At 38.1% G+C, this 16,230-nt stretch overlaps 1 protein-coding gene across 1 annotated transcript in view; it reads left to right on the forward strand.

The window, feature by feature from the left end:
• The window catches only part of mybpc1 (myosin binding protein C1), a 45,788-nt gene that overhangs the window by 22,098 nt on the left and 7,460 nt on the right, over window positions 1–16,230 (forward strand). Inside the window, exons 10-26 of the mRNA XM_066705474.1 lie at window positions 886–942; window positions 2,851–3,017; window positions 5,849–5,981; window positions 8,232–8,240; window positions 8,985–9,109; window positions 9,478–9,583; window positions 9,722–9,888; window positions 10,113–10,278; window positions 10,723–10,829; window positions 10,979–11,115; window positions 11,628–11,787; window positions 12,065–12,169; window positions 13,038–13,226; window positions 13,311–13,445; window positions 13,923–14,090; window positions 15,108–15,196; window positions 15,826–16,021. Coding sequence (XP_066561571.1) covers window positions 886–942; window positions 2,851–3,017; window positions 5,849–5,981; window positions 8,232–8,240; window positions 8,985–9,109; window positions 9,478–9,583; window positions 9,722–9,888; window positions 10,113–10,278; window positions 10,723–10,829; window positions 10,979–11,115; window positions 11,628–11,787; window positions 12,065–12,169; window positions 13,038–13,226; window positions 13,311–13,445; window positions 13,923–14,090; window positions 15,108–15,196; window positions 15,826–16,021 — 2,216 coding nt within the window. The remainder of the gene's footprint in view (window positions 1–885; window positions 943–2,850; window positions 3,018–5,848; window positions 5,982–8,231; window positions 8,241–8,984; window positions 9,110–9,477; window positions 9,584–9,721; window positions 9,889–10,112; window positions 10,279–10,722; window positions 10,830–10,978; window positions 11,116–11,627; window positions 11,788–12,064; window positions 12,170–13,037; window positions 13,227–13,310; window positions 13,446–13,922; window positions 14,091–15,107; window positions 15,197–15,825; window positions 16,022–16,230) is intronic.

Here is a 16,230-nt window from a genome sequence, read left to right on the forward strand (position 1 = left end):
TAAATAAATAATAATGCAACACAAAATCTGGAATATGCTTTTCAGAACAACTCTTGTGTTATTGTGACCTATTTCAATCACATGAAATAAGAAAATGACACTCTTACATTACTGTGTTTGAAGCTATGAAACAAATGTGTTGAAAAATGCCAAAGGTCAACATATACATTTGTATTAGCTTTCCAGCTATGTGATCCAGAGCAATGCAAAATAACCCTATATTACCAGATGTATTGGGACAAAGGACAAGATAAAACAAAGACAGCTGTAGGTGTAATCTAGTTTGATAGACCAGAGGAGACCTATACCATTACCTATACCAACACCCAGATATGTTGGTGCCTTCTTGCTTCCCTGCTCCAATTCTACCCTAGAGGTGAAACATGGGACTGACATCAGGCCCTCCAGTGGTTCTGGAGTCATTCTCCTTGAACCACATTGTTACACTACCAGCTTGGTGACACAGTATATGTATAGACCCCTACTATCAATGTGAGCAGAACGCTGTTATCCAAAATACTTGCTGACCATGCAGTCATGGTGCCCTTCACACACACACACACACACACACGAACAATCCAACAAAGCCCATGTTCTCGGGTAAAATCCATGAGTGGGAAGCATCTTGTCCCAGTGCATATGGTAATATACAAGAGGTAGGTTTAACATCCTTACACAAACAAGTTTTTCACTGTGAACGAACAGAAGATTCTTTGTGTAAAGTCCAATTATGCATTAGGTTCACTAATGCATAGATTGATGTTAGCAAGACATGTTTGCGCTTGCCATTTCAGCATTGTTACTATGATTGTACAGTAGTGCTTTAGTGCCTGCCACTCTGTTTTCTTTTTATTAAAAAAGGATTTAATCTCTCGTTAATAACAGCAGTGAAGGACAAGAAGATGCAGGGGAACTTGACTTTAGTGGTCTCCTTAAACATAGGTGAGAAACCATGATGACCCTAATGTGGATATGAACCTTGTGCCTAAAAGATTCTTTGTGAAGTTAGTGGAATTCTGCAGCTGTTCATTATTCACCCTGAAGTAAAATATGTTTCCCTGGCTGATTTCTAATTTATTTTTCAAACTCTAGGGGGTTGCAAATAGCAACTGCAACTGAAGATCTTTTCTATTTTTTTGATGTATATATGTACAGTATATATACCTAATATGCATATATTTGTATAATAAGTATGTTCATATATATATATATATATATATATATATATATACACACACACACACACATCTACAGACATTACATTAATTATAGTAAAATTATACATTTATTTGGGCTTCTCTCTTTTTCTTCCTATGCATTCAGAATGAACAGGTTAGTAAAGAAAGAGATTAAGTTATTTATTAACTTAAAAGATTAGAACTTGCTCATGGTAAGTACTATGATTCCTTAGTCTTAAAAGCATGTAATGTAGCTGTAGGTTTAAACAAGAGTGTTGGCCTATTGTAGCTTGGTAACACTTCATTTAAAAGTGCCATTTATAAATGCTTTATTAATGGTGAGCAAAGAATGACTGTTCTTTGCATTATCAATTTATTATCAATTGTGTATTCTATTTGATGCAGATGGATTGTTCTCTGTCACTCTGAGAACTGCAAAAAATACAAAATCATTTGTAGGTTGTTAATAAACCATTTATAAATGGTTCTGTAAAATAGTGTTACCTCTACTTAGTCATTTTCTTTTAGTTCTAAAATATACACGTACATTCTTGGTATTAAACCTTTGAAAGCAACATTTAATACAAAACACTTTGCCTGAAAAAAATAAAATTAAATTAAATAATCAAACTTTCACACCGTTTGACTCCAAAACATTCAGACATTGGGAAATGTCTGAGAAAGGGTTGAATGTATGAATGTCATTCATATCTGCTGATTAACCAATGACATGTTGAATTGACATAACTCTCACAACTAATCCCACACTAACACCCTTGCCTAACTGGTATGACAGGGATGCCTTTTGAGTATGTGCATTTCTAACTCTCTGTCTCTGTCATAAAAAAGAAAAAGAGAAAGAAAGAAAGAAAGAAAAAGAAAACAAAAGCGAAAGAAAAGAGAAATTATACAAAGGGATGGGCATTTTCACAATAGTTCAGCCATGGTTAGATATTCATTGTGCACAATTATTGAAAGAGCTAGCAAAGTATTTCTAAATAGTCGTCTTGAATAATACAGCTATATTCCCGCTATACTGCAGAATCCCAGCACCCTCCACTAACACATATACTGGAAATAATATCCAGCAATATGAAACATAACTCCCCGTTCTTTTTTATTGTTATTCCTTTTGCATGTCCACGCCATCCTGGCCACGGTCTCTCTACCCCGCCCACCTTCCTTCCCCTCCACCCACCACCACCAACATTTGACTAAAAGTGTAATAATGATTTAATGGTGACAACCTTACAAACTCCAACTGCGTCTGAAGCACTCCCTTGTTTTACCAGCTTTCATAGCTTGTGTTTAGTCATTGAGGCCTAGATAGACAGATGACAAATAGCCCATCCCTGAATGTGACATGTACTGAGAAACAGGCAATAAAAACAACAAAATCATATGATTGTGGCCATAGTTTTGAAACAACTCAGAATAAATTATTTTGCATTTATTGCTGCACCGTAGGGCCACTGTAAGACACAACCTTATAATAATAGTAATGAACTATAAATAAGGCGCTTATTACAAAGACAAGAAAAACCCTCTCATTCAAGCCCCCCCCCCCACAACCCCACTGCTCATTTTCAATGGTGTTTCTCAGAACATGTTGCAAATGATCTCATAATAATAAAAATTACGTTGACACTGTGCTCTTATTTCTAATAACTAGGGAAGTTAAGCCAGAGGAAACTGTTCCTGAAGAGGATGTGTGGGAACTTCTCAAATCTGCTGCCCCACAGGACTATGAAAAGATTGCATTTACCTATGGCATCACTGACCTCAGGGGCATGCTGAAAAGACTTAAACGCATAAAGAAGGAGGAGAAGAAGAGTGAAGGTGAGGACTCTGTGTGTGTGCTACATTCTCTAGGTACAGAGTAATACACTCACCTAAAGGATTATTAGGAACACCATACTAATACTGTGTTTGACCCCCTTTCGCCTTCAGAACTGCCTTAATTCTACGTGGCATTGATTCAACAAGGTGCTGAAAGCATTCTTTAGAAATGTTGGCCCATATTGATAGGATAGCATCTTGCAGTTGATGGAGATTTGTGGGATGCACATCCAGGGCACGAAGCTCCCATTCCACCACATCCCAAAGATGCTCTATTGGGTTGAGATCTGGTGACTGTGGGGGCCAGTTTAGTACAGTGAACTCATTGTCATGTTCAAGAAACCAATTTGAAATGATTCGACCTTTGTGACATGGTGCATTATCCTGCTGGAAGTTGCCATCAGAGGATGGGTACATGGTGGTCATAAAGGGATGGACATGGTCAGAAACAATGCTCAGGTAGGCCGTGGCATTTAAACGATGCCCAATTGGCACTAAGGGGCCTAAAGTGTGCCAAGAAAACATCCCCCACACCATTACACCACCACCACCAGCCTGCACAGTGGTAACAAGGCATGATGGATCCATGTTCTCATTCTGTTTACGCCAAATTCTGATTCTACCATCTGAATGTCTCAACAGAAATCGAGACTCATCAGACCAGGCAACATTTTTTCAATCTTCAACTGTCCAATTTTGGTGAGCTTGTGCAAATTGTAGCCTCTTTTTCCTATTTGTAGTGGAGATGAGTGGTACCCGGTGGGGTCTTCTGCTGTTGTAGCCCATCCGCCTCAAGGTTGTACGTGTTGTGGCTTCACAAATGCTTTGCTGCATACCTCGGTTGTAACGAGTGGTTATTTCAGTCAAAGTTGCTCTTCTATCAGCTTGAATCAGTCGGCCCATTCTCCTCTGACCTCTAGCATCAACAAGGCATTTTCGCCCACAGGACTGCCGCACACTGGATGTTTTTCCCTTTTCACACCATTCTTTGTAAACCCTAGAAATGGTTGTGCGTGAAAATCCCAGTAACTGAGCAGATTGTGAAATACTCAGACCGGCCCGTCTGGCACCAACAACCATGCCACGCTCAAAATTGCTTAAATCACCTTTCTTTCCCATTCAGACATTCAGTTTGGAGTTCAGGAGATTGTCTTGACCAGGACCACACCCCTAAATGCATTGAAGCAACTGCCATGTGATCGGTTGGTTAGATAATTGCATTAATGAGAAATTGAACAGGTGTTCCTAATAATCATTTAGGTGAGTGTATATAGATATAGATATGCCATGTCTATAGGTAGTATTTACCACCCTTGGACTTTTAATCATTTTGTTGAGTTATGAGCTGACATTTGATGCATTTAAATGGGATTTCCCCCTATGATTTACACAACATACTCAACAATATGAAGAGGCAGGAGATTTTTTTTGATTGATGAAAAATAAAAGATCTGAAATGTCTTGGTTAGAGGTATTCAATACTGAGTCAATACTTGGTAGAATCAACTTTGGCAGCAGTTACAGATGTGAGTCTTTTGCGGTAATTCTATACCAGGTTTGCACATCTGAATTGTACAAGATTCACCCATGCTTCTTGGAAAAACATGATGCTGCCACCACCGTGATTGGGAGTAAGCAGAGTAATGTGGTGTGTTGGGTTTGCACCAGCCATAACACTTTGCATTTATGCCAAATAATTACACTTTTGTTTCATCAGACCACAGAATCTTTTGCCACATCTTTTTGCAAATTCCAAGTGCGATTTTAATAGAGCCATTTTCAAAAATGGCTTTCTTTGTGCCACTCTTCCAAAGGGGTCAAATTCGTGAGTCTCAGTTATTGTTGACACATGGACAGTTCCTCCCATCTCAGCCATGGAATGCTGTAGATCATTCAGAGTTGTCATTGGCCTCTTGGTGGCTTCTTTGATCAATTACCTTCTTACCAGGCTCCTCTCGATTTGGGAAGATGGCCTGCTCTAAACAGATTCTGGATGGTGCCGTATACCTTTCACTTCTTAATGATGGACTTGACTGTGCTCCAAGGGATATTCAATGCCTTTAAACTTTGTGGACCACTCCCCTGATCTGTCCCTTTCCATACATTAATCCTGGAGTGGTTTTGAAAGCTCCTTGGTCTTTATGGTAAAACCTTTGGTTTGAATGCATTACCCAACTGTAGGACCTTACAGAGACTGGTGTATTTAATCTGAAATCATGTGAACCACTTTCATTGCACACAGATAGTCATACTCCATTCAACTTGTGTGAATTCTGAAAGAAATTAGTTGAACCTGACCTTATTTAGGAGTTTCATAGCAAAGGGGGTGAATACTTCTATAATGAAGACTTTTCAGGTTTTAGCTTTTAATGTATAAGTTTCCGCCCCCCCACCCCCATTTTCCCTATATTGAAAGTGTTGAGTAGGTTGTCTAAATCTAAGGTGTAAACATTTTTAGGTTGTATTACAACAAACAATTGAAAAGTCCAAGGGGGGGGGGGGATACTTTCTTGAGCAATTGTATTTTATATATAAGAACAATAACTGAGTTTTTGATAGTTTCTGTATCTGTTTAGAACACTCTCAACAAGTTTCAGTTAGCTTCTTATTTAGTAAATAAATATTCAACTGGTATAAAGTTATAAAACTAGTTATAAAAATTGGTGTAATGGTGTATTTTTTTAAAGATGTCGGTACAGTAAAAGTGTATCAGCACAAGCAACAACAACAAATACAACATAAGAAGCTTTTTTTTACGTATGACATTTTGCAATATTTTGGGAGTCCCTTAAACAATGATTAAAACACTCTTTCTAATGTCTTATTCTAAGCCTTTGCCAAGAAGTTAGATCCTGCCTACCAGGTTGACAAAGGTGGGAGGATAAAGTTTGTGGTGGACTTGGCTGATCCTACAGTGGACTTAAAGTGGTATAAAAATGGTCAGGAGATCCGGCCAACTCCAAAGTAAGTAATTTCAATTTGTTTAGCTATTTATTGTGGTTATTTTTGTTTCCACCCCCAACATGTCACAAATGAAAAACATTTTTAGAATCCTAAAAATCTGATTCATTTGTGCTCTTTCATATCTGCTGTCTCCTAGTGCTTTAACTGTTCTTCTTGTTTTCCTTGTGACGCCTCAGCACCAGCAATGGTTCATAAGTTTCATTGTGCAGATTATCAATGCAGTTTCTGAGTCACAATTCAGCTGCATGCAGGATAAAAATAAAAACTGTTAGTCATAGATATTCTAATCTACATTCACATAGTTGTCTGTTTCAGAGATGTTAACATTCTAAAAAAAATAAAATAGAAAATAACATCTACTGCTATGCCTTTTTTTCTTTCCTGATTTTGTAATGCAGTACTTACAGTTAAAACTTGTGTTATTGTTATTTATTGTCCTTTCATAGTCAATTATCTGTCCCATAAATCCCTCAATAACTTAGGAAACTTAAAATGTACTTCACTCTAAATAAATGGTTTATGGACTACAACCCCTGATTAGTCACTATGTTCTTCTAGTAATTTACTATAGTTTTAAATGTTTGTTTCATATCATCCATTGATGTTTCATGGAGTACAGCGTATCTTACAAATTAATCTTCCTGTCTTTAAGCCATAGTCTTGCACTCAATGTTGCTGCCACTGTCAGATAAACACTTGATAAACAGCAAATATGTCCATAGATGTGTGCATTTTCATAAGACAAGTTAAGACACCACCGGAACTTAATGGAGATTGTCTTACTCTAACAAGAAAGAAAAATAATAATATTAAAAAGCATTTTCAAAGCATTATATGAATAATAGTGCTAATTGTACCCCTTCAGTTTCTTGTAAGAAGAACATTTTAAATGTTCATTTCAATTCAGTTTTATTTTTTAATGTTCTGCAGTGAAGTATCTGTTGTATACTGAGTTACAAGCAATGCTACCATTTTACTTTGATTGGGTACTCTGTTCATTAGAGTTAAGTTTGAGAATTACATATTGGAGTGCAATAGATGTCTTGCAACATCCATATTCACATCAATAGCAGAACCAGATGTCCAGGACAGGCTGATAACACACAGGAATACTTTAATAAATGAAAAAATGCTAAATTGTGAACCATTGCCAGTTTAAAATGTATTTTCCTGAGCTACATTGTAGTTGAAATGTAGTGTTCTGATGTAATTAAACATAAATCCTATACCATTAACAGCAGGTCTTACTCTGTACTGGAAAAAGGTAATACCTCCTCTAAAGGCCATTTAACTGCATTGTGCTTTGTAACTTCTCTAAAGAACTGCAAATGGTTTGTCAAACCAGTAGTTTTTCATCATTAGTTCATCGTCCAGTTTATACAAAAAATTCTCTCTATCTCTAAATACCCTTGTATGAAGCAGCTTCTCCTTTATTTTCAATGTGGAAAAATGCGGCCATTATAAAAAGGCTTTTAGGTACCTGAATTGGAATCTTATTTATTTTTATTTTTTTTTAAATTACCCATACGTCAATTATTTGCAACCATTAACTAACTTAAGGGAAATATTTGAACCTAAGTGGGATTCCTTACCTTCCCCTTAAGGGATTTAACTTAAGTTGTTTTATGCAACACACTTAAACTTAAGTACCAAGTTAAGATGAAAACTAAGGGGAAAATTCCCTTAAGTTGTTTTATGCAACCAACCACTCTGGTAAAGCATGATCAATGTAATGTCCCATTTTTCTTCTCAACAGATTTGTAAATTTCAGCTCTAAGTCCAACTTTCCATCTGAACTGGCCCTTGAGATTAGTAGGTTGAAAGCAGAGGAGTGTCCCTTGATCTTTCTCACCAAACAGATTAGAAAACATTGCATTGCCTTCAACCTTATGGCCCAGAGTAAAGTCTATGCTTACAATCTGGGTACGTTGGAAAATGCTGATTTTAGGCGTCCTGTGATTGCCAGGTAAACCTACAGTGAAGTTCAAAGCAGAATTAAGTTAAAGTCATCTAGAAGGTTATTGCTGTTTTCCACAGCCCCTGTTTTCAGTGCTGTATCCCCAGGGTATTTTAATCGAGAGTCCTCTGGTGCTGTCTTCTGTTGTTCTGTCACTAATGATTCTTGAAGTCCCCTCCAGGCATGATGTTTTTTGTCATTTTTTGTCTGTTAATGCCTTGTCGTGGCCCTCCTTCCTGTCTGCTATTATTTCCACTACCTGGTGCAATCCTGGCTCTGCTGCAAACCCCAAGTCAAAAGAAGTAAGTCTGCATTCCCTTTTACCACGATACAAAGTAATGACCTTTGAACCATTCTAGCAAAACCAAATGACTTCTCTATGGTTCAGAGAATAAAACAGAAAAATGTAATTGTCATTCCTTTAGAAAGTGTGATGACAGGCTTGCTGCATGGTTTCAGTTTGGCATGAGTGATGTAATCTTCAATGGTGTTATGGGTAATAGAGAAAAATAAATCTAATGTTTTAGACTTGCATACATTTACTTTTGCAAATGGGGTGAAAATAAAAATACAAAACTGGATTCTGCCTGAAGTTCTTTGCTACAGTTATGTGAAGAAAGTTCAAGTTTTGGATCCTCCTTCAATATTTCTCTAGAGAAACCGAGGTATCCATCTCCCAGGATGTGTTTGTGGAAGAAACTTCTGTGCTAAAATCAGTGGGGCTTCAGTGTCAGCTTTCCTGCTCTCTAAAGCAATTTCACACTAGCTCCCCCTACTTGGGCTGACCCTCCACAGCTTATGACACAAGTCAATACTCAGCTAATACAACTAGTTCTCATGTAACTATTTAACTGCCCTATACAGAAAAGTTACATGGTTGCTACACAGATGGTTCAATCAGAAGACACTTTTACTGAAGTTTCAAGTTTCGGAAGTATGAGAATTTCTGGTTGGGCTAAGCAAATCAATTTAATTTCCAATCTTATTCATATGTTATGAAATATATAAGCCAGGAAACATATTCAGTTCATTGTCAATCTTCTCAGGTACATTTTTGAGCACAAGGGTACCCAGCGCATCCTGATCATTAATAACTGCACTCTGGCTGATGACGCAGCCTATCAGGTTTCAGCTGGAGATGAGAAATGCACCACCGAACTGTTTGTGAAAGGTAATTGCCTTTGGACTGGATAACATGATGTGTTCACTTCTATCAGGTGTAAATACTAACAATGGGTCTCAAGGGGATAAAATATATATATATATATATATATATATATATATATATATATATTTAAAACTAGTAACTGATGAAAATATTAAATATGTGCTGAAGTAACTTGTCTGGGTCTTTGTCTGAGTTCCAGCTAGAAGCAAAAGGTAGAATTTTCATGCTAAAAGTAAATTGCTGTTTGTTGTGCGTGTTCTGCAGTAGAAATGAAAAATCAAAATGTGGCACCTTGTTTCTTCAGATTTTACTAAATATCCCCTGCTTCTCTGACTCCAATCTCAGTGTTTTCACTCTTCCTTCCGGTGCAGAGTTGCCGGTCACAATAACGAAAGAGCTGGAAGATGTGAAAACGACGGTCAACGAACGCATTGAGCTGGAGTGTGAAGTGTCTGAGGCTGATGCTCAAGTGAAGTGGTATGGCATTTTAATTTTCTTAAAACATATAACTGATGAAAGATTAATTAATTTTTGTTTTGTTTTAAAATAAATGTTTTGTACGATATTGCGCATTGGATGCCGTGTCCCTCTAACAGTGTGGTGATCTCTCTATAGGTTGAAGAATGGTGTGGAGATCCCCAGAGCAATCCGTTCCAGATTCAGATTTAAGAGCGAGGGGGCAAAGCACATCCTGATCATTGACGACGCCATGAGGGAAGACAGTGGCGTTTACTCGCTGATGGCTACAGGGGGCAGTACAGAATCTCGGGTGCAAGTTGACCGTATGTATCATCTTTCCCCATTGCTCAAATTCTTTACTCATTGTCTCTTAAAAATGCTCGACAATATTTCTGCTTCTCGCATTCTTGTTCCTTATTTTTCTTCTTTTTCTTCTTACTGTTGGTCTCTTTGTTGTTGTTGTTCTTCATCTTTTAATTTAGCAGTCACCATCCTTGTGTTTATTGCAATGTTTATTTTGCTTATTGAATGTTGTCCTCCTGCTCAGTGAAACCACTGAAGGTGATACAGGATTTGGCTGACCAAACTGTCAGACTGGGGAAGCCTGTCTCACTGCACTGCGAAATTTCCCCTGGAAACGTGCCTGGGAGATGGTACAAGAATGCCCAGCTCATTCAGAGCAGTGACCGTATCACTATTATCCACAGAGCCAGGTACATGTGAAATAAAGGAGGTGTTCTGTGTTGCACCCCGTCAGCTCTAGCTTTCATGCAATTACCAAAAAACAATTGAATGATGTATAATATTCTTGTACCCAAAAAGCTGGCACAGGGACGATCACACTGATAAACTTCTATTCCTTTCTTCTCCTGTACTGGCCACATTATACTATATGATATGCTTTATTTAGGATGCTACAAAACTGCTAGGCCTAAAATGATCAGTTTAGAAGACATCTGAGCAGAGATGTACGGTTTGGTTTTAAACTGATTTTGTCATTCTGAATTATTCATCACCTTCTTACCTGTCCTCCCCCTCCAGAGTATCAGATTTGAACATATACTATAAATCTGAATATTTGCAAATAGTATTTTAAACTGCATCAGAATGTATTAATGCATTTTATAATGAAAATACAAAAAATATTTTCGTTACAGAAACCACAGACTAGAAATTCAGAATTCCACTGTCGACGATGAGGGGGACTACACTTTTGTTCCCGAAGGGTATTCAGTAAGTCTGAGTGCCAAAGTTCATATAATAGGTATGTGTTTTTACACTTATTTTGTAGTTATTTTTACTAAGTCTTAACATAAATATATATATATTACAAATGTATTCAATTTTTTAAAAAAAACGGAGCACATAAAACAGTTGAATAGTGTATTGGAGTACTGTTTCATATAATTTCAGATCCCCCCAAGATCCATCTTGATAGTCTTAACTTCCCAGAAAACACTGTGACAGTGATAGCAGGAAACAAGCTGCGCCTGGAGGTGCCCATATCTGGAGAACCGACACCCAGGGTGGTGTGGATGAAGGGGGAAAGGGTGAGTCCACAGAGAGATGTGTCAGTCTGCAACAAACTCCCCAACTCTGTTGTGGATGCCAAGTCTTTGAGATTATTCAAGAACAAACTGAATGTGATTCTTGGATCACTAAATTACTGTTGCTACCAAAACGAGCAGGACAGGTTGAAGGCCTTCCTCTCATTTGTAACTTTTCTAATTTTCTCCTTTCTAATTGGAATTTCAACAGAGCTTGAATATTAAAACCAGATTTTTATGCCATACACCCAATGTACTTGGAAACCTTAACTTTGTTTAGAAATTGGCTTTCATTCTCATGACAACCCTAAACACTGACTACAAGTACATTGCTTAATAAGAGCCTCTCCCACATGCAGAGAAACAAAGGGCAAGATCCACTGACAATCTCAGGGCAAACGACGAAGAACGTTGTGGAGTATTTGGTTACTTGTGGGATAGAGAGTGCTTGTATAATTCAGATGGATAGTATTCAATGTAGAGTGCTACAACTTCCTGTCTATCTCTGTTTGTAGGTGATTATGGACACTGGCAGCCGTGTTCGAGCCGAGTCTTTCCCAGACCATAGTACCTTCACAATAGACATCGCTGAAAGAGAAGATAACGGCAACTACAAAATAATGCTCCAGAACGAGGCAGGAGAAGATTCGGCTCAGATCAGAATTAAAGTAGTGGGTAAGGGAACAAAACTAAATGCCATACCTTCATGTCATACAAATGGGAAAGGTAATAGGCAAGGTGCAAAATTCCTTGCCTGGCCTTAGATCAGTCTATTTATTTATCGTGACATTTTGACTTCAGATTTAAAGTCAACTGGACTATGTTAAGGACCAAACCTAGCACCTAAACAATCCTGGGTCTGCTAACAAAGATGGCAACCACACAAAATGAAAGTAACCTTAGCCCTTGAGCACAGAGTTTCTAAAGCAGAGTCTGTTCTTTTTATCCCCAGATGTACCTGACCCACCCGCAGCACCCACAGTCCCTGAAGTTGGAGGGGACTGGTGCTCAATGTTGTGGGATCCTCCTCACTATGACGGAGGTTCACCAATTTTAGGTATGAAACAGATGTTCGGATCAACACCGTCATATCGCGTGTTAAAAGGATCATATTTCCAGTATATATTTGAAAATGTTAGATGATTTTGAACTCTGTTCTTATCTGAAAAAACATACATGAAAACACCAGCCTATGATAGTGTCCATTTACTAACTGCTTTGTACTGTACATACACTCAAGGGTAAACTTGAATTTAATTTTCTTGATAAAAGCTAAAGTGCAAAGTTTTGTCAAGATCTTAAAGGTCTACCTTTACACAAATGTACATTTCAATGTTCAGATGTGTTGTCTACATATTACAAAAGTGCACACATTTCTGTGAACATCAAATAGTGGGCAGCCAAGTACATGAAATAGGCAGTATGCATAAATCAATTTGAAGCTCACACTAGGATTGGGCAATTTGAATAGGTGTACTACATTATCTTCTTTTGAATTAAAACATACTAATATTTTATAAAAGACATCCAATTTGTTCAATGGCATTGACAAACACTTCCCGATTTGCCAGGTCAGATCTGCACACAGTGACTTTGTTAGTTTCTTTATCAGAAGTAATGGCGACCTTATCTCGTTCTAGTGGATGTGAGCTCATCGCTAGAAAATGAGAGCTTCAGTGGTGTGTGTGGGGGGAGGGGGTTTAGATTAAAAAAAACAAATATAAAGCAAAGTACTGTCATTCGTAAACAGTAGAAAGAGGCAACAAATCCAATTTGAATAGATCTACATCTAGAATACTGTGATATATTGTTTGGCCCACGTCACCCAACCCCCTCACACTATCATGTATCCATAACTAGAATGTTCAAAGGATATTATGCTCTTTCCAGAATGGGCAGCATTAATTTCCCTTTGGCCACTGCAGGATATTTCATCGAGAGGAAGAAAAAGCAAAGCTCCAGGTGGATGAGACTGAACTTTGATCTCAACAAAGAAAATGCCTTCGAGCCAAAGAAGATGATTGAAGGTGTTCCCTATGAAGTCCGTGTTTTTGCGGTCAATGCCATTGGTGTCTCCAAGCCAAGCGAGCCCTCCAAAGCATTTATTCCCCTTGGTAAGTGACTAAAATGCCTCCACTTTGACCTGCAATGCAGTGTAGGGCTTACCCCTAAAATGTTGTTTTGTTTTGCAAAACCAGCTGTGACCAGTGAGCCAACAATGCTGGCAGTGGATGGAGTAACCGACACTACAGTGACAATGAAATGGCGCCCTCCAGACATGATTGGGGCTGCAGGCCTGGATGGCTATGTTGTCGAGTACTGCTTTGAAGGAAGTAAGGAAGCCTGGAAACATGCTCAGTAGAAATGCACCCTAACCCCTATGGTTATCTTCATTTACCAGGGAATAGAAACCCTCACACTAGCCCCAAACCTAAATATAATTCACATTTTAACTTTGATATCACAATCTAACTAATTTACCTAAGATTATATTCTAATTCAGGAGTTTATTTTTATTTATTTTTATTCAATATCCAAAATAGCAGTTAAGTGGATGATAGAATATCTAACACTAGCATGAACACAAATGTAACCCTACTTTAACCATCCGATTGGGCAGTTAATACAGGGATGAAAGTTAAAATTAGCCAGAAGTAAATCATGCTTTGTGATTTTATTTCAAACAGTAAAACTGCCAGACCCATTCTAAATATATATTCTGAACTCATGAAAATAATATAATCTACTAGGACAGGAAAAAAGTATTTTTTTCCAAAACAGGAAGTAAAGTCCTGTGTGTTGTCTCCCAGAGGATGAATGGATAGTGGCCAATGAGGAGATGACTGAGAAGACAAAGTACACAATCTCTGGGCTGCCCACTGGAGAGAAGATCTTTGTGAGGGTCAAGGCCATGAATGCAGCAGGAGCCAGTGAACCCAGAATGCACCCTCACCCCATCTTAGTGAAGGAAGTCATCGGTGAGTGCATACCTTTCAGCAAACACAGCTTCCTACTTCCTTCCAGTCCCCAAAGTAACTGCCGGTTGGCTTCAGTAAGATGTTTTGTAATACCCTTGTTATTGTTGTTAGAAAACAACCCCTTGTGATACTTTGCACATTGTCATTGTAGAGTGTGCTGGGTGAAACATTAACTGTGGCCAACCACCTGTCAATGGTTACAAATGTTTTACAGCAGCAATAATGCTCTTGGATAAAGGCTATACAGTACTGAATTGCAAACATCGTGAGGCACAATACATACACAAAACTGTTTCCAAGGAAGAAAGTGAAAGTTTGCAGTAAAATAGTAAAGCACAGCAAGCCTGATCACACAGTCAGCATGAGGTGACCAGGTTATCCTGGTATTGTGGTTATGTGGTGGAAAAAATTTTGGAGTCAGGAGTTCTAATCAGTATTTATTAAGTGCACAGGAGGAACAGCGCAACACAGAACTCAAAGGATTTTAGGCTAGCATGACACTGTTCCCCAAAAGTTTTAAGATAGAACAAAGCTTTTATACCCCTTCTGGGACATTCCCTCAAGGAGCCTTAACATATTATAATCAGTGTCTATCTAATTTCTACTAACTATAGCAGTGATTTCATTGGCATTCTAAACTAAGCCTTCCCATTTTATCAATATTATAATCATTACTCATGAATAATAATCATTAACCTCTACATTACCAGTTGCAAGAAAGGAATGTGAGCTGCTGATAACCAAGTTAGGAGTAACAGCACACCGAGGACAATGTCAGGATAGGATATTGATATTTTTCCCCCACAGACCACACATGCTCGCTGTAAACTGTTAGCAGTTAGTTTCAAGATGATCAAACTGCACAAGGCACACAGCTTGTCAGGAGGATGCTGCTGCAAACCACAACTAACACAGCACACTCAAAGGGGAGTCTTCACTTTTACCATGATAGACAGGCAAGTCCTGTAGGTTCATGGGCTCCTAAGCATTCATTTTGACGCAACCTTTCTCTTACAGAACATCCCAAGATTCGTGTTCCCAGGCATCTTAAGCAAACTTACATTCGGAAGGTTGGAGAAGTTGTCAACCTTGTTATCCCTTTCCAGGTAATTGACCAGAATCATAACTGTGCTGTCTGAAATCTGTCATGTTGCACATTATGGGTGGATGGTGTAGGGTCCAGAACCTGAACATAAGAATTGTTTGAGAGAACACTTGGTTCTAGCAGTAGAATGTCAGGAAGCAACCTTTGCTGCACTAGAGGATAGTACAGTATCTGGCAGTAGCCTATACACATATTCCATTTCAAATGCTCAGATTGAACTATGGGAATTGAGAGACTAAGGCTGTGATTAAATCAAAACTTTGATAATAGAAAACTACTCTATGCCAACTTAATTTTATTTCTTCAACTCATGAATGTAACCACTATCAAGTAAAAAAGATACATAAGTACAACCAGTATCACTTTCAAACACCATAATGATGTCATCTTTTGAAATACACTCACACATAAAAGGATCTTTTCACATTCACCACAAACAATGAAAGCAAGACATGATATAATATATTTGTATTGGTGTTTGACCTGGCCTATTTCCATCTGATAAGAGACACCTGGACTAATATTATTAAACAACTAATGCTGTTGTATCATGTGAGAGGCAATTAAAAAACAAAAAATAAAAAGGAAATGGTTTTGTTGGTTTTAAACATACCTGCTGTGTGATTGCAGGGTAGACCAAGGGCAAAGGTGAGCTGGACAAAGGAGACAAAGCCTGTGGATCCAACTCAAGTGAGCATCCGGAACAGCGAGACTGACAGCATCATATTCATCCGCAAAGCTGAGAGGAAACACTCTGGAAAGTACGAAATGATGGTTCAGGTGGAGAACTACACTGACAAAGCCACCATAGACATACAGATAGTTGGTAAGTCTGGACATAATGTAGGAATGCTGCATATAAATGTTGCCTTTTGAAATGCATTCCTGATGAGGTGTCACATTATTATTATGAAATGTATTCAAACTAAATGTGGCGTAGCATCAAAATTCAGCAGTACATGTAATTCTTGTGTATGAGTGTGAGTACATTTTCAAAATTAAGATAAACTAGAGGATTTCTGCTGACCAAACATA

This window comes from Amia ocellicauda, chromosome 5 (genome assembly GCF_036373705.1).
Source record: "Amia ocellicauda isolate fAmiCal2 chromosome 5, fAmiCal2.hap1, whole genome shotgun sequence".
In the NCBI taxonomy this organism is placed as follows: Eukaryota; Metazoa; Chordata; class Actinopteri; order Amiiformes; family Amiidae; genus Amia; species Amia ocellicauda.